The sequence below is a fragment of the Caretta caretta genome, chromosome 6 (genome assembly GCF_965140235.1).
Source record: "Caretta caretta isolate rCarCar2 chromosome 6, rCarCar1.hap1, whole genome shotgun sequence".
Taxonomy (NCBI): domain Eukaryota; kingdom Metazoa; phylum Chordata; order Testudines; family Cheloniidae; genus Caretta; species Caretta caretta.
In genome coordinates, this window is record NC_134211.1 from 80,652,263 (window position 1) to 80,676,324 (window position 24,062).

At 39.8% G+C, this 24,062-nt stretch overlaps 1 protein-coding gene across 4 annotated transcripts in view; it reads right to left on the reverse strand.

Moving 5' to 3' along the window:
• PRKD1 (protein kinase D1) overlaps nucleotides 1-24,062 on the reverse strand; it is a 297,785-nt gene that overhangs the window by 56,510 nt on the left and 217,213 nt on the right. The window contains exon 6 of one of the 4 annotated variants that reach the window (XM_048854090.2): nucleotides 22,317-22,340. The exons of the other annotated variants lie outside the window; for them this stretch is intronic. Within the exon in view, the coding sequence (XP_048710047.2) occupies nucleotides 22,317-22,340 (24 nt within the window). The remainder of the gene's footprint in view (nucleotides 1-22,316; nucleotides 22,341-24,062) is intronic. 4 annotated transcript variants of the gene reach the window in all.

Sequence of the window (24,062 nt, forward strand, 5' to 3'; positions counted from 1 at the left end):
ATAGTTACTGGCAAAAAAAGTCAAAGAGAGGGCTGTGGCAGATCTGAAGTCAGCAAGATATTATTCTGTTGTTCTGGACTGCACACCTACATCAGCCATATGGAACAAATGACTTTAATGGTGCATTTTGTAACAACAACAGAACCTAGTGAAAATGTCCCTGCAATGATGGTCAGAGAGCATTTTCTAGAATTTATTGACATTGATGATACTACAGGAGCTGGTGTGACAAACGTGCTTCTTTAAAAACTGGAAGATACGGGAATTGCGATAGCTGACATGAGAGGTCAGGGCTACGGTAATGGTGCCAAGATGAGAGGAAAGAGCAGAGGAGTGCAGACACGGATCCGAGAGTTAAACCCTCGAGCTTTTTTTGTCCCATGCAGTTCTCATTCATTGAACTTGGTGGTCAGTGAAGCAGCATCAGCTTCTAGTGAGGCTGCTGAATTTTTTAATGACAGGTTTCAGAGGAACAGCTGTGTTAGTCTGTATTCGCAAAAAGAAAAGGAGTACTTGTGGCACCTTAGAGACTAACCAATTAGTACTCCTTTTCTTTTTGCGAATTTTTTAATGTAATTCAAATCATCTATGTATTTTTCTCTGCATCAAATGAATGGCAAATTTTGAAGCAACATCTGGGAACATCCTCTGACACTGAAACCACTGAGTGCCACATGATGGGAAAGTCGAGTGGAGGTGATAAAGCTTAACACACACCAAATTGGGAAGATACATGATGCCATAGTTGCCATTATGGAGGACAATGCTATGACAGGAACTGTTTGTGGGAGAACAGTGGCAGAGGGAAATGGATTCACCAGAAACATACATAAGTTCAAATTTCTGTGTGTCTTAGTGTTGTGGCATGACATACTGTTTGAAATAAATGTTGTAAGCAAGAGACTTCAAGGTGTTCACCTTGATATATCTGGAGCAATGGAACAACTGGACAAAGCAAAGTCATACCTACAGTCTTACTGGTCAGATGAGGGATTTCAAAACATTCTGAAGCGTGCACAGAAGTTGGCAGAGGAACGTCACACTGAAGCTATTTTCCCACCCATTCAAGAATATAAGAGTCACTGAAGAAGACATTTTCATTACGAGGCATGGGATAATCCCGTAAGAGACTCCAAACAACAATTCAAAGTTGAATTCTTTAACCAGGTGCTAGATTGTGCAATTCAGCCAACTGAACGTTTCATGCAGTTCAAGGAACACAGCAGTATATTTCGGATGTTGTATGATATTCCAAAACTCCTCACCCTACCTGAAGAAGACCGACGTCAGCAATGCAGGGCACTAGAGACACTGACACATGACATGCACGATATTGATGCGAGTGGTTTAGGTGATGAACTGAAAGCCCTTTCAAGATGCATTTCAGCAGGATCAACTCCAAAGGCTGTTCTGGAATATATGTGCACAAATAAGATGACCACCCTCTTCTCAGATGCTTTTGTTGCTCTGCGCATACTTCTAATACTTTCTGTAATAGTTGCCAGTGGAGAACACAGCTTCTCCAAGCTGAAATTAATAAAAACACATCTACGCTCCACAATGACACAGAGGATGGTCAGCCTTGCAACCATCTCAACAGAGCATGAGCTGGCCCAGACTGTGGACCTTCAGGAAGCAGTTCAATCTTTGCCATGGAAAGCACCACTTTGATTATTCAAACAGATAAAAATGCCAGTGTTTACAATGCAGACAAGAAAAGTTACATTTGCTGTTCAGATGTTTGAAAATGAAGTGTTACTTAAAATTTTTGAACGAGGCATTTTAAGTTGTTAATTCTCCTTTATTGGGGTAGGTAGAGCAGTACCATGAGAGGAGTAGAATATGAAGAAGGCAGAATTGAGACCTTTCAAAGTTTTGACCCAAGCGAGGGGGCATGGAGGCACCATTTGAGCTCCCTGCCTCAGGTGCCAAAATGTTGTGGGCCGGCCCTGGGTTTCTTTGCAAGAGCTGACATTTCCAGTGCAAAATAAACAATTTATTCTGTCAGATACTTCAATAAAAACAGCCCATACATTTTAAAATTTAAGAGCCTTTTTAAAATTTGTACATTTAAAAAAGTGCTTTTTTCAACCAGTCTCTTAAGCTGTATTTCTACAAGGACATTTAGTAATTTGTGGACTGTATGTGAAACTTCCTGTGACTGAAACAAAGTGAAAACCTTTCTTCAGCCAACACCTCCCATTTTGGTTTATAGATCCATTTTCCAAGGAATTTTGTAGGTTTCTCTTAAAGTACTTGCACTTAATGGGTCTGTAAAAACCACCGGGCTAAGCAACAGCTTAAAGCTAGAACAGAGTAAATAGGATTGTGTCAACCTAAGTGAAGTCATGATGAACTATCACTTTTTTACAAGCCCAGTTATGAAATGCTGGCCCTCCACAGCCACAGCAAGTCCTTTGGCAGGGGAATCTGTCTGGTTCTGCAGCACAAGGAAATGTGGGAGCACAGTGTGAGCACATGCAGTGAATGGCAGAGAGCCCCGCTCCACACAAGTTCTCTACGTGGCACAATTCAGGAGGAATGGGCAAGTCAGAGGATGGGTTAGAGATTTTGCTGCTACATGGATCCCCTGGCCCTCACCTCTCCCTTGGGGTGGTATAAAGGGCAAGCAGAGGATACTTTAGCCATTATGCCTCAATAACATCCTCCCAAGCATCTGCCCATTCCCAGGACCAGATACTGAGCTCTGGATTTGCCCTTTTGCTCACACAGGACACAATCAATGATACACGTGCCACACTGCGTTTTAATCTGAGCACTTTCTACTTTTGAAGAAACTAATCCTTGAAAGGGTTGCCTTATTTTTTAACCTGTTGTCTGCAGAGCATTTTTCACAATGCCCTACTGTCTGACTTGGTCTTGAAAAGTGGACTTTATTTGGATCCTTTCACATGCAGTGACATGGTTGGTTTTTTATTATTATTATTATTATTATATTTCAATTGGAAGGGACAGATGGAAAGGTTTAAGTATGGTGGAAGGGGAATAGCAACATTCAGAAACATTCAGTTTGCTTTCATTTCATTATATTATAGGCACAAACTAGAGTTCCAATTTACAAGTCTTGTCACTAGAACTAATACTGAAAGCCTTATTCTGTTCTTTTGAATTTGCCTAGCATATGCTCATCTATTATCACCTAGCTTTGTTATGTCCCTCTGGAGTCCCTCATAACCCAGTCTTGCCTTGATTAAGATAAATAAACTTTTATCATCTGTAAATTTTGCCACCTCAATCTTCATCTCCCTTTTTCAAAACAATTTGTATAATAAACAACACAGATGCCTGGAGACACCCAAATATTAACTATCTAAAAAATAACCATTTATTCCTAATTCTGGTTCTCTCTACTAGAAACTTTAGAACTTCTAATCTGACACACAATTTTATCTTTTGCCCTGTGATTCAGTTTCTTGAACAGCCTCTTGTGAGGGACTATGGCAAAGGTGTTTTGAAAGTCCAAATATGTTACATCTAGTTACCTTTTTACCCAGTTTTTTTAAAAACTTGCTCAAAAATTCTAGCAGACTGTGCTTGCACAGTATTCCTTTAATGTGAGTCAGCATGGCTTCCATTAAAGGGGTGAACCTCCAAGAAATAGTTGAATTTTGTTGGAACTAAACTGCATAATTTTAATGAGAACAAAGAGGAAGAAATTCTACCACCATTTACATTTCTAAAAACAAAGAACTGGGTCCAATGGATCTTTCAAACAATTAAGATCCATCAACTGTGTTTTCCTCCATTTTTTGGTCATCTCAAATTTCTCTCTCAGCTTTGAGGTAGGGAAGCAGCTTTCCTCAGTATATTCCTCTAGCTGTCTAAGGGGCTAGGAGTTGAGGGTGAGTCAGCACTTATGGGGATCTGACCACTCTGAAGAGTTGCTGGCAGGTGAGAGGGAGAATCAAGGTCACTTTGGGGTTTTTGAAGTGGGCCCAGGAGATATGCTGGACTAGAAGGAAGGGTCCCTTCTTGGGGGATGCGGCTACCAGTGATGCTACAAAAATACTCATTGTCTCCTCCTTTCTATCAGGGATTTTAAATGTTCCTTCAGAAGAGCATGTTTCTACAGTTGGAGCTGATTGCTTTTCTCTGACACAATTTCAAGTCTCCTGAAGGAAAGGAAGGGGAACTATTTTTGATAGAGTGGTAACATCTTATGTCTTCTCAAAATCATTGCCAAAGCTAGAATCCTATCCAGTGAGCACCTACTTCTTTAGTTGATGTGTTTAGTTTGGTAGAGATACAAATTATTTTTTCCTGGTAGTCAGCCAGATTACTGACTCAGCAAGTCTGGAAGCTTCCCAGGAAATGATTGCTTAACTAGATTACATTATGGAAACTAGAACAGCCAGCACTGCTCCAAACACTAAAAAGTCTAGTATAACAATTTCCCAGCAAGGTATGATACTTTTAACAGGTCAAAATATTGTATTTCAAATGTCTTTTGTAAACACAAAGAAGTATATGCAGTTATTTAACTACATGGATGTTAAACTGAGCCAGTGAAATTGATCCAACAAAGAGACTTGAAAACTCACGAGCCAGATCATGACTTAAGTCAGGAGATTTAAAACAAACCAACCAATACAACATGGCTTGTTTACACTTTTGAAAATTCAACTCCCTAATGGTGTGAGAGGAAGTGCTACTCTTTCTGTGCTGAATGTAAAGAGGGACACTCCACAGATAACTTATTTCTACCCTCTGCCCCTGGCATTCTGTCCCCTCACTACTCTTCCTACATGTTGAAAAGAGGTTGTTCTTGCTTAGTTGCCTCCAGTCTGTGCAATTTGCGGGCTTCACTAAAGTAGCTGAAATGCATCTGTTAGTTTATACAGACACAGGATGCAGCCACTACACTAAAAAATGCCGGTTTGTGCAGGAAGGAGACAGCTGGGCCTGTAAGAAGCTGCTAACCCAAGGGAGGAAGATCCACGAGAGGAGGGAGATACAGTTGCCAACTGTCTAATCGCACAAACCCAAACACCTTTGCCCTGCGCGCTTCCCCGTGGTCCCGCCCCTTCTCTGAAGCCCTGTCCCCACTCACTCCATCCCCCCTCCCTCCATCGCTTGCTCTCCCCCACCCTCACTCATTTTCCCTCGGCTGGGGCAGGGGGTTTGGAGTGCAGGAGGGGGTGCAGTCTCTGGGAGGGAGTTTAGGGCTGGAACAGGGGGTTTTATTGCAGGCGGGGGGCAAGGGGTGCAGGCTCCAGCCAGGCGATACTTACCTTGAGCTGCTTCTGGAAGCGACCGGCATGTCCGGCTCCTAGACTCAGGGGCGGTCAGGCAGCTCTGCGCGCTGCCCAGGGCTGCAGGCACTGTCCCCAGCCAATAGGAGCTGCAGAGTCCGTGCTTGGGGTGGGGGAAGCGCTCAGAGACCCCCTTGGATGCCCTTGTGCCTAGGAGCCAGAGAGAGATGACTGTCCCTTCCGGGAGCCGAGCGGAGACAGGGCAGTTTGGGAACCTGCCTTAGCCCCGCTGTGCTGCCAGACTTTTAGTGGCCTATTAAAATCGCCCAGATTTGTTTCAGAAGCCTTGGGAAGTTCGAGGCCGATTGCGGGAGACTTACGGCCAATCTGGGAGGGTTGGCAACCCTAGAGGGAGATGGTATTACTCTCAACATTCCTTTTTTTGCCTGCTCTCTTCCCTGAGAGTCTTGTCCTGCCTGAAACCCCTTCACTGTGACATAAAACTAGCAAAGAGGAGTTGATACCCTACCAATGGACTGACTCAGTTGCTCTCTCTGCCTGGGTGAGAATGACCTCTATCCCACACTCCCCAGACCCTTAAAGGAATGGAACTTTAGGAAGGGACAGAGAAGACAACTTTGGAGCAGAATAAGCTGGCTCAATAGGTGGAAAACTGGCCTCTTGGGGCCAAACACAGAAACGACACCGTAAAACCAACAGATCAGACTAGCCTAAAATTTACAAAAAGCCATTCGCTGCTTGAGTAATTTTAAGAGGCTTTAAAAAATATTCCTACAAATATACCCTGGAATTCTTGATAAATGTCACATGAATCGACAATCTTCTATTAGAAGAAATAGTTTGATTTCAATATCTTTGTTTGTGCCATGTTAATAAATTAAACAAAGGACCAAACTCTCCTCTTATTTACATGTATACAAGCAGGGTGAAGTCAACTTTCACCAGAAATAATTTCATGCTACACATTTACACTCTTCCATTAATAACTTTTTCAAAACCACCCACAGAGACTCCATTGCTTTGGGGTTTTTTACTACTTTTGCAGGACAAAATTTAAGCAAATGTGTGAAATTATAAAATGTACATGAAATTATTCCTGCGCACTAAAGCACTCTGTTGGCAAAGAGCATGCTGGGGACTGCAGATACTGAGGGGCTCATACAGAAACATGTTTGTTTCCACTCACTGCAGTCCCTGAATATTGTTGAAGGAATTTCTGGCTTGGTTTGCGTTTGTACTTCTATATTGTGTTTTGTAACTAATAAGGCTGCATTTAAAAAAAAAAAAAGAAAAAAGGTGTGGCAGGTCAGTTGTGCACACTGTACTAAGATTATAAATGAACATAAAAATCATACTCCTTCTCCAAGCAGTATTAAAGGCTGAAAAAGGGAAGTGATTACCATACTGTCATATATAGGGGCTTCACTAAAAAGCAGTTGTAGAGATACGACAGGTTTCAGAAGTATTCCCCGTTTTTAAAACAGGGAACACAAGAAGTGATAATACCTCTATCTAGGGGTAAGTGTACCCCCCAACACCTGTTTTCTTCAAACAATTCAAACAAACCTGCCAGATACAAGAGCAATAGGTACCATGTTTTATAAGGCAGGATTGAGCCATAATGTATTCAACAGTTTTGCAAATTTAGTATGTACTTTAAAAAAAACACATATGTATGAACGCACGCACGCACGTGCACGTTGGTGTGTGGGAAAAACCCAAATCTGTAAGTAATATTCTGTTTGTGAATCTATAAAGGATTAGCGATTACAACAGGAAACTGACAGCCAGGACTCCATGGGTTCTATTTCTGGTTCTGCCACTGATGCACTGTACAGCCTTGGGTAAGTCACTTAATTCCTCTGTGCCTCAGTAGCCCTATGTGATAAGGGCATTATGACACTTATTGCTAATAAAGTTCTTTAAGATCCTTAAATGAAAGTGTTCATAAAATATGCTATGAGGGACAATCTTGCATTAGATGACTAAATAAATCTTTTCCATCACTAACTGCTGATGATTCTTTAATTTGCAAAGTGTTATAATTAAATATTGGCTTGAAATCCTGGTCCCATTGAGGTCAATGGGAAAAACTCATATTGACTTCAGTGGGGCCAGGATTTCACCCTTGGTCTCCAAGTAAGAGACTGTGAAGATGTGAGTTATCATGTTCCATGCATCTACTTCAACCTTTTCTGTAAAAAGTGCCAAGTTAGATTCCCACTAAAGTCAAAGGGAATCTTTCCATCCACTTGAGTGGGAGTTGGATCAGACTTAAATCCAAACTGCAGAGGCAGGTCCTGTGGTACAGAAGACAAATGTCTCAACAGTAGATTTAGTATTAGGATTGGACATAAGCAGACTAAATAGAGATTAAAAAAAATACCCAATATTTAAAGAAAGAAGATAAACAATAGTTCATTCTTGAGATATATGGAGGAGGCAACATTTCTGTGCTAACAAAGCTAAACCAAATATGTGGTATGCCATCACTCTGTTTTCTTAAATCTATTTGGAAAGTTGGATACTAATTTTTTTTTCTGTTTAATGCTGATCTGCTTTTACTTCTTTCAGCTCAGGGCAGGTTCTCAACTTTTTCACACTGTGAACCCAATTTACAACAGGAAAGAATAATTCAGGACAATTTCTCATCTAGCCATAAAGAGAGAGACAGTAGTTGCAAATCCACTGGACTTGTTCACAACCTTAGACACAATCCATTTTCATCACCATTGCAGGTGCAACCCTATCTTGAAGCAATGCATGCAGTAGCGAAGGAAAAGAAATGGGGTAAGGTTTCAGTTCTACAAGCTGGAAAGAAAGAAGTCTTAGCCAACAATTCTTTGTGACAGTTGTGATGATGGGGAATATAAGAACCTATACAGATAGAATTAACCAAGGGAGGATCAACCCCAGGCAATAGAGTCTATATTCTCCAGAAGATAAGATACCCTTTCAGGTTATGATTCAATTACATAACACACTTGAATTACTGACTAAAATTCCTTATAGAGAATTAGAATTTTTTTTAACCCAGCTTTTTGTGATCCTCTGGAAAAGTTTTTACTTTGCACATGGCTTCTATTATCATATTTCAGCAAGTGTGGAACTTAACTTTGATACAATTTTCTCTTTTCTCTCCTATTTACTCAGGCTTTTAGCAAAGGTTCACTATGGAATCAATTTAATACAGTAACTCCTCTTTTAACACTGTAGTTATGTTCCTGAAAAATGCTACTTTAAGTGAAATGATGTTAAGCAAATCCAATTTCCCCATAAGAATTAATGTAAATGGGGAGCGGGGAGGGTTAGGTTCAAGGGAAATTTTTTTTATATGTGTGTATACACACACACACACACACACACACACACACACACACACACACAGAGTATAAGTTTTAAAGAAAAAATTTAATACTGTATACAATGATGATTGTGAAGCTTGGTTGAGGTGCTGAAGTCAGAGGGTGGAAGAGGGTTAGATATTTCCCAGGGAATGCTTTACTGCTAAATGATGAACTAGCACTCAGCTGAGCCCTCAAGGGTTAACACTTTGTTAATGTAGCCTCGCACTCTACAAGGCAGCACGAATTGAGGGCAGGGAGACAGTATGGCAGAGAGAGACAGAGAGACACACAGTGGGTGTTAGAGAGAGAGAGATGCGCATTACCCCTCTAAGTACGCTGACCCCACTCTAAGTACATTGCCTTTTAAAGTAGATCAGCAAGTTGAGACAGCAGCTGCTGCCAGCAAGCTCCTTCCGTCCTATCGTGTCCCCCTGGCCCTGTGGAGATGGGGGTGCACCCCCTACTACCCTTGCACAGCAAGCAGGAGGCTCTCAGGAGCAGTTCTAAGGCAGAGGGCAGGAGCAGCACGGGGAGTGGGGGGAGGGACAGCTGAACTGCCCCCCAGTTGATAGCCTGCTGGGCGACTGCTGCACAGGGAACATAGGGGAGCTGATGGGGGGGCTGCCAGTCCACCCTGGTACCAAGCCCCCACCAGCTAGCTCCAACAGGCTGCTCTTTCTGCAAGCAGTGGAATCATAGAATCATAGAATATCAGGGTTGGAAGGGACCCCTGAAGGTCATCTAGTCCAACCCCCTGCTCGAAGCAGGACCAATTCCCAGTTAAATCATCCCAGCCAGGGCTTTGTCAAGCCTGACCTTAAAAACCTCTAAGGAAGGAGATTCTACCACCTCCCTAGGTAACGCATTCCAGTGTTTCACCACCCTCCTAGTGAAAAAGTTTTTCCTAATATCCAATCTAAACCTCCCCTACTGCAACTTGAGACCATTACTCCTCGTTCTGTCATCTGCTACCATTGAGAACAGTCTAGAGCCATCCTCTTTGGAACCCCCTTTTAGGTAGTTGAAAGCAGCTATCAAATCCCCCCTCATTCTTCTCTTCTGCAGGCTAAAGAATCCCAGGTCCCTCAGCCTCTCCTCATAAGTCATGTGTTCTAGACCCCTAATCATTTTTGTTGCCCTTCGCTGGACTCTCTCCAATTTATCCACATCCTTCTTGTAGTGTGGGGCCCAAAACTGGACACAGTACTCCAGATGAGGCCTCACCAATGTCGAATAGAGGGGAACGATCACGTCCCTCGATCTGCTTGCTATGCCCCTACTTATACATCCCAAAATGCCATTGGCCTTCTTGGCAACAAGGGCACACTGCTGACTCATATCCAGCTTCTCATCCACTGTCACCCCTAGGTCCTTTTCTGCAGAACTGCTGCCTAGCCATTCGGTCCCTAGTCTGTAGCGGTGCATTGGATTCTTCCATCCTAAATGCAGGACCCTGCACTTATCCTTATTGAACCTCATCAGATTTCTTTTGGCCCAATCCTCCAATTTGTCTAGGTCCTTCTGTATCCTATCCCTCCCCTCCAGCGTATCTACCACTCCTCCCAGTTTAGTATCATCCGCAAATTTGCTGAGAGTGCTATCCACACCATCCTCCAGATCATTTATGAAGATGTTGGACACAGCAGGCAGCTGCCAAACAACATTATCAGGGAGCATTGTGCAACTTTAAATGAGCATGTTCTTTAACTGATCAGCAGTGTAACAACAAAACAACATTAACCAGAAGACATTAAGTGAGGAGTTACTGTACCTGACAGGTTTCAGAGTAGCAGCCGTGTTAGTCTGTATTTGCAAAAAGAAAAGGAGTACTTGTGGCACCTTAGAGACTAAGAAATTTATTTGAGCATAAGCTTTCGTGAGCTACAGCTCACTTCATTGGATGCATTCAGTGGAAAATACAGTGGGGAGATTTATATACACAGAGAACATGAAACAATGGGTGTTACCATACGCACTGTAAGGAGAGTGATCACTTAAGATGAGCTAATACCAGCAGGAGAGGGGGGGAGAAAATCTTTTGTAGTGATTTTCTTTTTTTGTACCTAATACATACCATCATATGTACCCTATACCTTAAAGGGGATGGACTTTATCATATAGGTCTTCTCTAACTCTACCTATGATGACCCTTTAATATAGGTAACAAAAATAGTCATATGAAGACATAAAATTTTAGCTTAAAAACTTTTTTGATTTAAAGTTATTTGTGATGACACCTTAAATGTTTTACAATTATTTAGTTTATATTTTAAGTGTTAGAGAATTTGTCTCATGTAGCAAATGTCACAGATTTAAATTAAAAATTTACCCTCTAATTCGGTTTGAATCACCATGTTCATTAAATAAATTAATTATTTAGCATTAAGGATTGTCATTCATTAATGGGTGCACTGCTTTTCATATTTATTCAAGAGCAATAAAAATACATTCCTTTCGAAGCTAAAATGTACCATACTGTAATTCATATCACTAATGCACAGATAAAGCAGTCTTGTATTCTGGTACTGTAGCAAAGCGAGACTCATCAGTGCAGCACCTCCTGCTGGTTGTCTTCGGAATTGGATCTTTTCCAGCACATGGAGCGCCCTCTGCAGGCCGGTGTCTTGCCTGCCACTGGCCCCATGTCCCTCCCAGACCCCAGTGCCCTTTGCCTCAGGGTTCTGCCCCAGCAGTACCCCCACAATCTGGGTCTCTCCTCCCAGGGCAACCCCCAACCTTCTAAACTCACTTTGCCTCAATAGCTACTGCCAGTCATCATCTAGCCCATACTCACTGGGGCAGACTGCAGTCTGTAATGGCCACTGATCATTGGCAAGGGGTTAGGACCTGCTGCCTTTGCCTAACCCCGGGCTGTACCCCTGCAGACCCAATACCTCTGTAGGCCTTCAACAAGGCCTGCAGCATGGGGTTTTACCAGGCTGGAGCTCCCGAGCTCCCTTGCCCTATTTCCCAGCACTGCTCCAGTTCATAGAATCATAGAATATCAGGGTTGGAAGGGATCTCAGGAGGTCATCTAGTCCAACCCCCTGCTCAAAGCAGGACCAATCCCCAACTAAATCATCCCAGCCAGGGCTTTGTCAAGCCTGACCTTAAAAACCTCTAAGGAAGGAGATTCTACCACCTCCCTAGGTAACGCATTCCAGTGTTTCACCACCCTCCTAGTGAAAAAGTTTTTCCTAATATCCAACCTAAACTTCCCCCACTGCAACTTGAGACCATCACTCCTTGTCCTGTCCTCTTCTACCACTGAGAATAGTCTAGAACCATCCTCTCTGGAACCACCTCTCAGGTAGTTGAAAGCAGCTATCAAATCTCCCCTCATTCTTCTCTTCTGCAGACTAAACAATCCCAGTTCCCTCAGCCTCTCCTCATAAGTCATGTGTTCCAGACCCCTAATCATTTTTGTTGCCCTTCGCTGGACTCTCTCCAATTTATCCACATCCTTCTTGTAGTGTGGGGCCCAAAACTGGACACAGTACTCCAGATGAGGCCTCACCAATGTCGAATAGAGGGGAACGATCACGTCCCTCGATCTGCTTGCTATGCCCCTACTTATACATCCCAAAATGCCACTGGCCTTCTTGGCAACAAGGGCACACTGCTGACTCATATCCAGCTTCTCATCCACTGTCACCCCAGGTCCTTTTCCGCAGAACTGCTGCCTAGCCATTCGGTCCCTAGTCTGTAGCTGTGCATTGGGTTCTTCCGTCCTAAGTGCAGGACCCTGCACTTATCCTTATTGAACCTCATCAGATTTCTATTGGCCCAATCCTCCAATTTGTCTAGGTCCCTCTGTATCCTATCCCTGCCCTCCAGCATATCTACCACTCCTCCCAGTTCAGTATCATCTGCAAATTTGCTGAGAGTGCAATCCACACCATCCTCCAGATCATTTATGAAGATATTGAACAAAACCGGCCCCAGGACCGACCCCTGGGGCACTCCACTTGACACCGGCTGCCAACTAGACATGGAGCCACTGATCACCACCCGTTGAGCCCGACAATCTAGCCAACTTTCTACCCACTTTATAGTGCATTCATCCAGCCCATACTTCTTTAACTTGCTGACAAGAATACTGTGGGAGACCGTGTCAAAAGCTTTGCTAAAGTTCAGGTATCTTCCTCTTAGGCAACTAGCCCTTCTCCCTTCAGGGCTGGAGAGAGACTCCTCTGTTTCCTGGCCCCACAGCCGTTTTATCAGGGCCAGCTGGGCCCTGACTGGCATGGCCCCAGCTGTGGCTGCTTCCGCAATCAGCCTGGCTTGGCTGCTTTTCATCCCTGTTCTCCAGGAATGGGGCAGCCACCCCACTACAGGTACCTTATGGCATTTTGGCTTTTATGAATTAAAAGTAATTAAATGAGTCATTTTATAGGAAAGCAGACAGTAAAAGATTAGATTTTTTATTTTAAAACCACAAAGCTTGTTTTAATTAAAAAATGACTCAGTACAAATAAGGGAAATAATAGAACATTGTAGCATTATATTCTCACAGAGCTTGTGCCAAAACAATTTGTAGAGTAACTAAATGTTAGCTTCATACCATGTCTCAATCTATTTTAACAACGTAAATGGTCATGAAACCTGAAAAGGTTCCCATATTTACCCTAAGATGCACTATATTTTTCTATATTATCCTACCTACATGTCAACGTTTTGTTACATCTTTAAACAGAACAAGAATAGCCAGAGTAGTAAAACTAAATCCAGGCAGGTTTAGCTGGAACTGCATAGAGTTATGCATAGAGTCTTTAATGCCAAATCTCCCCAAAGTTTTCTCAGCTGGAGTTGAACATTTTAATTGAGACAATATGCAAAACAAGAAAACTGCTATGTGCAATTTCTTTGCTTTCCTGTATCATGTTGCTATATTATTTTACAGTCATGCCAACTGGCTGATTCTCATTTATACATAACCACTATGGAAGCGTAAAGTGTCACCCTTACTTTGGCTATTTCTGTACTGCAATTATGGGGTTTGACTGTAGGTTGAGTAGACCTTGCAGAGCTAGCTTTAATCTAGCTGGGTCCCAGAGCAGTGGTGCTTTGGCAGCACACACATCAGCATGGGTTGTACAAGCCCGCTCACAACCTTGGGTAATTACTTGTGGGGCTAGCCTTCACTGAAGCGCATGCTGCTAGAACTTCACTGCTAGTATGTGGAACTTCACTGCTTCACTGCTAAATTAAAGCTAGCCTGGTTATGTCCACTCAAGGCTACATCACACCTGATGATTATGTCTACATGGTTATGTCTACATCACATCCCATGATTGCAGTACAGAGATATCGCATGAGGCTCCTTTGCTCTACCAGAGCACTGTAAAATGGCCTTAGGGAAGGAGGAAGATCTCAATATTAATGCAAAAGTGATAGTAATAAAATTATTATAACTTATTTTGTTAGGTTGTTACTTGTTTTGCCTCTGTGGTGAATATTAAGACATAGCTACAAGTATGTTATCTATAAGATGCTTGAAAATATAACAATACATATTATATTTAGCTAGTTATGTTACAAAATGTTAACGCTAATCAAAGAAATTCCAGAAGATTTCTGCTTCTATCTCCTAAGAACAAGCAAATGTCAGGAAGATAAACCCTCCCTAATCCTTTATGGCCCTTAAAAGTGACTCAGAAAAGTTGCATTTTAAACTTTACCATGCTTTAACTTTATATTATTTTCTTTGTGATATGTTTAAAAGATTAATTGGTTATTGAAATTTGAGCTTTGTGCAAAATATTTAATAGACATTTAATTGCTATAACAAACAAATTGTAACTCTAAGAAGCTTGCGTTAAAAAGACAAACCAAGTAAAACATTCATGTCTTAGGAAAAGACCTAATGGTAAAAAGAAAGGTAGAATGTGTTGTCAGAACAATAAATCTAGGAGTAAAGTGAGCCCCGCCAAGCCCACTTTTAAACTTTTAAAACGCCAGGAAAAGTATATGTAGTTGGAAATGTTGCAAAACTTTTATGTACTTCTTAAATGTGTAAATGGCACACACTTTTGTGAAATGCTTACTCAGGAGTAAGCCAACCCCAGGAAAACCTCCTCAAGACTTCAACATAGATTGATGAGACAGTTAACTAACAGTTAACTAAGACATGGCACAAAGGGATTAGATTTAAACTCTTGTAATGATTTTACTGGGATATGAAATTGCTGCTGCAACTTAAAAAACTAACAGTTTATTAATCACCAAATAGTTAAACCAGGTATTCCTGGAGAGAAGACAGGGACAAACATTGGTAAATAGAGAAATAATTGGATTTAATTGTATTTAAGCTTTTTAATATTCATAATTGGCCTGTCTCAATACACCACATTGTATGGCTTATTCTAAGTAACTGATTTTAAATATTTTCTTCAATTTCATAGTTTTAGTTAAGATTACTGACTTTGCCCAACAGTAAACTAGCTAGTTATTTATAAAAAAACAACAGGATCTTCCCGCCCTTAAACAAATTCTTTTGCCCAACAATAAACAGTTTTAAGTTTCTAATAAGATACTAAGAATGGATTCACAATAATTTGGGAGAAATAATAGACCTTGGTCTCAAATTACCCAGAGACAAGTGCCTCACCAAAGGCAGGCTCACTCTCAAGGAAGTAATCTGTGTTAAAAGCTCTCCACAGAGAGACATACAAAACAGATTGTAATGGAAGTAAGAAATTTATCATTTGTGTTCTGTCATTTGTGTGGTTTGTTTAATGTTTTCTTTTTCTTTCTTTAATAATAAATTAGCTATGGTTAATAATTGTAATTATTTTCCTTAGTCTCAATTATGGCATCCCCTAGGTGTGTAAAAGAACCCCTTTGACTAAATAGTGGGAGTCACACCCCTGAGATGGCAGTAAGAGAAACAATTTGTAAGAGCTGGCCTACCACTTCTTTCTATAAACAAAATATTTTTAGTAATTTTTAAAATAAAATTACTTGACTTCCAACAATTTAAATATACCCCTTTCAACCCAAAGAGAATCAATTCCTACTATAGGTAATGTATAGCATCTACACAGTGCACTACCCATTATTGTCTGACCCTTACTTTGAAATGTGCTTTCTATATCTTAACATATTTCAATTTCTTTTAAGTGCAACCTTAACTCTGAATTTCCTGGGTTTGTCATGCCTGTTTGGGCAACAATTAGAGTGTTTGTTTATTTATTACTCTCAAGTTACTGATATAAACTCTCAACCCTAGCTTCCAGTTTAACTCTTTTATGTCTGGGAATTATTTGAAGAATATTCAAAAATGTATATATAAATACTAAACAAGAGACCCAAAGAGACTGCTACCATTTGATATCTATAATGAGTTGAAGAGATGTAGACTCAACCTTAAATCATATTTTTATGTTTAACAATTACAGCCAGATTCACTTTGAGCTTTGCACTGCTCTACAACAGCACAAAGTAGCCAAAGAGTACAGAAAGTACTGATGAATCTGGCTCTTACTTTGCAACTGACTTATTGGTTTAGTTGTTTTGGGATATATATTTTACATTTTAATTATTTTTTTAAAAAATGTCTAGGCAAACTTACCAAGTAAACTTTTAGGATAAGAAACTCTGGAATTTGACTGTCATAGTTGTAAAGATATAGATTTTTTTAAAAAAAATTTATTTTGTGAATTTCTATCAAAGCCAACAGGCAGACAGGGCAGGAGTGGCACAGAGGGGGAAGGAATGTAGGGGGAATGTGGAAGGATGACAGGGAGAAGGGGCAGAGAACTGGAATATGAAAGAAGGCAGTAGCCAACTGAAGTCTCCATCCTCCAAGGGAGGGGTTCACTTTATCCATTAGGTGTCCCATTCTAATTAACCTGATCCTGTCCACTGGAGCAGGATTTTCCAATAATGAAAAACACAGGAGCTAGCATGTAGACACCAAACCCTTAAAAGCAGTGACAGATGGAGCCTAGTATTCTACCAATGAGCCCTTGATACATATGTACAATCCTCCTCATTCAGCTTATGAATTTCAACCAAGAGAACTGCAACACACAAATTAGCTAGAAAGAAAGGAATGATTGGTTGAGTTACCGCTAATATCACAACAGTGACCTGATCTATTTATCTGACCCATCTAGGGTCTAGATGATGATAATAATAATAATAATAATTAATAATAATTAGATAAAACAATCATTAGCTTAGATGCAACATAAAGTTTTTCAAATGTAGCAAAACCACAACATTTGAAGGCATTTTAACTAATAATTCAGAATGGTCTGTTATATTCAGTTAAGATCATTCATGCCAAAACAAGTGAGATAACAATACTAAATTTCTTAAATGCCCAACTTTCATGTTAAAGCAGTCTCAGATGATGACCCAGCACATGTTGTTCATTTTAAGAACACTTTCACTGCAGATTTGACAAAACACAAAGAAGGTACCCATGTGAGATTTCTAAAGATAGCTATAGCACTCGAACCAAGGTTTAAGAATCTGAAGTGCGTTCCAAAATCTGAGAGGGACGAGGTGTGGAGCATGCTTTCAGATGTCTGAAAAGAGCAACACTCCAATGCGGAAACTATAGAATCCAAACCACCAAAAAAGAAACTCAACCTTCTGCTGGTGACATCTGACTCAGATAATGAAAATGAACATGTTGGTCTGCACTGCTTTGGATTGGTATCGAGCAGAACCCATCATCAGCATAGATGCATATCCCCTGAAATGGTGGTTGAAGCATGAAGGGACATATGAATCTTTAGCGCATCTGGCATGTAAAGATCTTGTGACACGGGCTACAAAAGTGCTATGCAAATGCCTGTTCTCACTTTCAGGAGACACTTGAAACAAGAAGTGGGCAGCATTATCTCCTGCAAATGTAAACTAACTTGTTTGTCTGAGTGATTGGCTGAACAAGAAGTAGGACTGAGTGGACTTGCAGGGTCTAAAATTTTACATTGTTTTATTTTTGAATGCAGTTTTTTTTACATAATTCTACATTTGTAAGTTCAACTTTCTTACTTGTATTAGGTGAATTGAAAAATACTATTTCTTTTGTTTTTTTACAGTGCAAAACCTTGTAATCAAAAATAAATATAAAGTAAGCACTGTACACTTTGTATTGTGTTGTAATTGAAATCAATTTACTTGAAAATGTAGAAAAATTCAAAAATATTTAAATAAATGGTATTCTATTATTGTTTAGCAGTGCGATTAATCGCAATTAATTTTTTTTAATCGCTTGACAGCCCTTATTTTAACTCAAACTAAGTAACAGATTAATCAGTTAATTGCCAGTTAGTTAATTCTATACTCCAAGAGCATGTGTTGTAAAACTGGGATGTATACACTATATTAATCTAACAATAAAGAGGATGAATGAGAGAGAGCTTTCTTTGACAGGGTAACAAGTCTTGTAGATGAGGGGGAAGCAGTAGATGTGGTATATCTTGACTTTAGTAAGGCTTTGATACGGTCTCGCAAAACCTTCTCATAAACAAAATAGGGAAATATAACCTAGATGGAGCTACTATATGGTGGATGCATAACTGGTTGGAAACCATTCCCAGAGAATAGTTATCAATGGTTCACAGTCATGCTGGAAGGGCATAATGAGTGGGGTCCCACAGGGATCAGTTCTGGGTCTGGTTCTGTTCAATATCTTCATCAATGATTTAGATAAAAACACAGAGAGGACACTTATAAAGTTTGGAGATGATAACAAGCTGGGGGTGGATGGATTTGTAAGTGCTTTGGAGGATAGGATTACAATTCAAAATGATCTGGAAAAACTGGAGAAATGGTCTGAAGAAAATAGGATGAAATTCAAAAAGGACAAATGCAAAGAACTCTGCTTAGGAAGGAACGATCAAATCTGCACACATACGAAACTGGAAATGACTGCCTAGGAAGGAGTACTGCGGAAAGGATCTGGGGGTCACAGTGGATCACAAGCTAAATATGAGTCAACAGTGTACACTGTTTCAAAAAAAGCAAGCATAATTCTGGGATGTATTAGCAAGAGTGTTGTAAGCAAGACACGAGAAGTAATTCTTCTGCTCTACTCCGTGCTGATTAGGCCTCAACTAGAGTATTGTGTCCAGTTCTGGGAGCCACATTTCAGGAAAGAAGTGGACAAACTGGAGAAAGTCCAGAGAAGAGCAACAAAAATGATTAAAAGTCTAGAAAACATGACATATGAGGGAAGATTGAAAGATTGTTTAGTCTGGAGAAGAGAAGACTGAGAGGGGACATAATTTTAAAATACATAAAAGGTTGTTACAAGGAGGAGAGAAGTAAATTGTTCCCCTTAACCTCTGAGGATAGGATAAGAAGCAATGGGCTTAAATGGCAGAATGGGCGGTTTAAGTTAGAAAGTTTTTCCTAATGTCAAACCATCAGGGATGGTCTAGATAATACTTAGTCTGGTCATGAGTGCAGGGGACTGGACTAGATGACCTCTCAAGGACTCTTCCAGTCCTACTAACCCCCACTTAAAGTAAAAAAACCCTGAATTCAGCCTTATCTATGGAATCACAACAAAGGCCTCCATAATTAATCTGTTTTAACAACTGTACCTGCCTCTTATAAAGAAATGGACAAAACTTATCAGCATTTTAGAAACATATCCAAAACCAACATTCTAATATGTACACTATTATCCTCTATTTTATATAACAATATATTTGAATGTGCAAATTCAAATATAACAATATATTTGAAAGTGCAAATTCAAAGATACTGTTTTTACCAAGGAAATGGTTAGCTTAGTTTGTCTTCCCAAAAGTGAAATCTATTTCTCATCTTGTTTCAAAAGCATTTTAAAATGCTAAACTTGCAGTATAATTATGGCCTCTGTGTAAATCATGATTTCATAGAGGGCACAGGAATCGTGAAAATGCCCCCAAACCATGAACTTTTAAATATTATTTTTAAAAAGAAAATGTCTACAATGCAGTCTTTAATACAAAAAAATTACCTTAGCTAGTCAATTTCAAGTCAGAATGAATTTTACAAGTAACTTTAGTCAATTTTGTGACAGATATGGCAATTTCCTGTAATTTCTTGAACCAAACTTACTGAATTAAGTTAAACCTTCCTGAATTAAGTTTAAGTATCTTAGGAGTTCACTGTATTAAAAATGCAAATGTTTATGTATTATTGTGGGATTGTATATAACATTTCGTGGGGTGAAGGAAAGAGACATGAGTAATGTAAACCCTGGGAAGTGTTATAAGCTTCAGAGGACTATTTGAAACAATGTGTCAGACAAGAATGAACTTTTAAAGTTAAGTGGGTTTCCCAGGAAATCTCTAGGGCAAGGTGTGTGCAAATGTACCTCCTCCAGTTATGCAAGAAATCAGCTTTTTGAAGCTCTGCCTTGAGATGGGTCCTTGTCTGCTTATCACCTGGTTCATGAAAACAAGATCAGAGGCCAAACCATATAAAGGAGTGACTGACAGATTCACAAGTGTTCTTGTGCTGAGCGAAAGCTGTTATGAACTTGTAACCACAGGAAAACCCCTGTGTGGGGCTTGAAGGACTGACTCCTACCAGAGACTTTGCTGAAGTTGGGGGGTGATCTCTGGTAAGCTTATTAGCATGAGTGTAGATTCTTTTATTGTTTTAATGTTTTCTCTGTAATGCTTTCATCTTAAGAATAAATGCTTGGAAAGAGCAGTGTGGTAAGTTATAACTGTGTGCAATTATGCTGTTTATAGCCTCTGAAGAGAAAGCAAAGCAGTCTGCTTAGGCAGTTTGACTTGCTGGGGAACTCACAGTGTAGGCAGGGAACTGTCTAGCCTAGAAAAATCTCTAGTCAGGAAGGAGAGAGATGCGGGTCTCCACCTAAGAGAGGCGACAACTGAGGAGCCGGAAACCTGAGAGCAGGTGCCTTGAGTGGCCCTTACAGGGGGAATACTGGTGCAGTTGCCCTGCAAAGTGACAAATTTCAAGGACTAAATGTTACTTGTAAAATTCATTCTGTCCTTGAAATTGACTAAATTTACTTGTAAAATTCACTCCATGTGAACTCTGTGAAATTTAATACTTTGCCATTTACACAGTCATGAATTTTCTAAACAAATAACTCGTGATTTACGTAGACTACCAAGTATAATCCCTAATTGCTTGCATTTCAACTATTGCACACATCTATAATAAAGATGATGCTATGCATTACCAAAACATTTCCCTATGTATCCATTTGCATCATACTACTCTGTGGGTGGATACTTTTGGGGTTAATTGGTTGTAGTACATGCTATAGAATTAAAAAAAAAACAGATTTTTTTTTTCAGACAGAGACATGGTTTCTAATAGACTGGCCTACTAGTCTTGATATAATCTTCAGCTGAGCATTTTAATACACTCTGTACGCCTGTTAATCAATAATTCTTTCTTTCCTACCAACAATGAGGAAGTTTTCAAAGCCTGCTCTTCCTCCATGGGTGCATCTCAGACAGAGGTTACAAAGGGAAAGATGCCAAATTTTCACCATTTCAAATACTTTGGCAGTGTACAACATTAAACAAACTTCTCTGGGTTTCAACATGGATTCTTCCAGAGACAGTACCTTTGACATGCAGTCTCCGTTACAAAAATAGAAATGTGTTCTCCTTATGAAAATTAGGATTTATATACTCTTCTATTATATTACATAAGGCTTTAGTGTTTATTGTTACTGAGTTTTTTCCAGATGAAGTCTGTGCACTGCAGAAGTAAAACCGTTTTTTAAAACACTGCCAGCCCTGAAAATTCCCAGATATCTGAAAGTGAAGCTGGGTTTTCCTCACCATACATCATCACTGGTAATAAAGATTCTACAGTCCAAATCATGTGTTCATTTATGCTTGAATGACCTCATAAACAATAAAGGTGACAATTTTACATCACCTCTTTTCATAGCAGAACCAAATTTAAGAGTTAAAGGCTATTTAGTTGTATGTTTAATTAGTGGTATTTGTTTACTATAAATATAACAAAGAACAAGCAGTAAGCTTTGAAATTCCTAACTCTGGTGGATGTGCATTTTGGAATCTGAATGTACTTTTTAATTGTGTGGCTGGTCATTCTCTCTCTCAAGGACAAATCAAAACTTTGGAGCTAAACACCTCTGAATTTTGAAGAACATGACATACAAATCTGAATTAATCCATGTGTGTCTTAATATTAACATCAGGGATATAAAATAGAAGATGCTGAACTTCTAATACATCTGCTCTTAAAAAGAAAAGGAGTACTTGTGGCACCTTAGAGACAAACAAATTTATTTGAGCATACACTTTCATGAGCTACAGCTCACTTCATCGGATAAATGCAGTGGAAAATACAGTGGGGAGATTTAATATACACAGAGAACATGAAACAATGGGTGTTACCATAGACACTGTAACAAGAGTGATCAGGTAAGGTGAGCTATTACCAGCAGGAGAGAAAAAAACTCTTTTGTAGTGACAATCAAGGTGGGCCATTTCCAACAGTTGACGAGAACTCTTGTTGCAGTGTGTATGGTAACACCCATTGTTTCATGTTCTCTGTGTATATAAAATCTCCCCACTGTATTTTCCACTGCATGCATCCGATGAAGTGAGCTGTAGCTCACGAAAGCTTATGCTCAAATCAATTTGTTAGTCTCTAAGGTGCCACAAGTACTCCTCTTCTTTTTGCGGATACAGACTAACACGGCTGCTACTCTGACATCTGTTCTTGATATTATGAGAGACAATGTAGTAAATTTAGTACATACCTCATAGCCAGGGCTGAAAGGAGACTGAGACAGCAAGTTGGAAAGAGGAAAAAGCAGAACAAAGTAGGAAAAAAAAGAAAAGAAAACAATGTTACTTTTGAAGGAAGTATGAATATTTTATCATTTTACATTGAGGGGCTACTATGCAGTAGAACATAAAAATTGATTAGGTATTCAGATAGAGCTACTAGATTATGTAACCTACTCTTTGATCTTCAGATTATTAAAATTTCTGTTGAATAAGCAGCACACTATTACTAAGTTGAGAATGAAAAAAAAATCACTGTCAAAACTTTAGAATTCTGGATGGAGCTAGATTTTTTTAAAAACATCCTTTAAATGTAGACCCATAATCAATTATGAGCTCAAATGAAATAATTTAGATGCTTTACTGGATGATTTATGTATGCAGATGATATTTATGCTCATAAAGTGGAAAGTTAAAGTTTTCTCAGAGATCCATAAACAAATATACATTTACAGCACTATAAACAAGTTTCAAGTGTGATGGTACAAGGAAAATTAAAACATCATTCTGGCATTTCATGATTATCGTCTCTCAAAGACTTCCTTGTCAATTACGCATGTTGAAAGTAAAGAGATTTTTTTGCACAACTGCCTGCCCTCCAAACCAATGGCTTGTCTACACTCCCTTGTAGTTTGAACTACAAGGGCATGAATAGCAGTGCACACCAAAGTGCTGAATTGTAACTGCCCTGTGTGGACGCTGAGGGCACAAACTAAAAGGTTCATAATTTGCGTTAATGTGGTCCTCTTCAAACAGGACGATATTAATGCAATCTAGGAACCTTTTAATACATGCATGCAGTGTCCATACAGGGGAGTTACAGAGCAGCACTTTGGTGCGCATTGTTATTCATGCCCCTGTAGTCCGAACAGAGAAGGGTAGACATAGCCTAATCTTAAGTGTCTCAAACTAACGCTGGGTTCTTTCTGGTTCACACAAAAGTCTGACTTCGTAACTTTGTGAACAACTCTGGCTTTGGTACATTTCCAGGAGTAGACTCTAACTTACTCACTGTCAGCTGTGTTGGGTCTGCAGGGTAAACCGGAGTAAAAAGTAGTTAACATTTCTTTTAGTCACTAAAGCAAGCAGAACTGACTCTGAACACACCCAAAAAATCAGCTCAGTAAGAAAGCTGTCACACTCTTTTACAGAGACTAACAAGAGGAGGAAGAGCTGGAGAGAAGACTTATGAGAAATGTATTAGATTCGGTGTGTCTGCACACCCACAATGGATAGAGAGAGCAGAATTAGAGGCAAGGTTGAATGTTCTGTGAAAACATGGCTTCTTAATACAGCATCTTCACATTTTCTTTAAAACTGCAGTCATCATTTTGCACATACAAGTTTTATGCATGCATTTTTAATGCTTAAATCCGGGCACACAAAAATGAGACTTTTTATATCTCTATTAGATATCTATCTAGCTACCTGATTTTTTTTGTGTTCAAATGATTCAACTTATTATTTTTAGTGACCATAAATGTTCTATGCCCATAGAACAGAGCAAACAGAGAGAAAAAAAACCCATGGTGCCTGTCTTGCAGCATCTTACAATGACATCTAAGATGCAACAAAACAAGAATAGCGAAGAAACAAATGAGGGGGACAGACTGGAAGGAGAAAGGTTACATAGAAGTTACAGCTCGAGGTTAGTCGTTCGACTGAATATGGTGATGATGATGATGAATTTTAAGTTCTCTGGGATAGGGACGATGTCT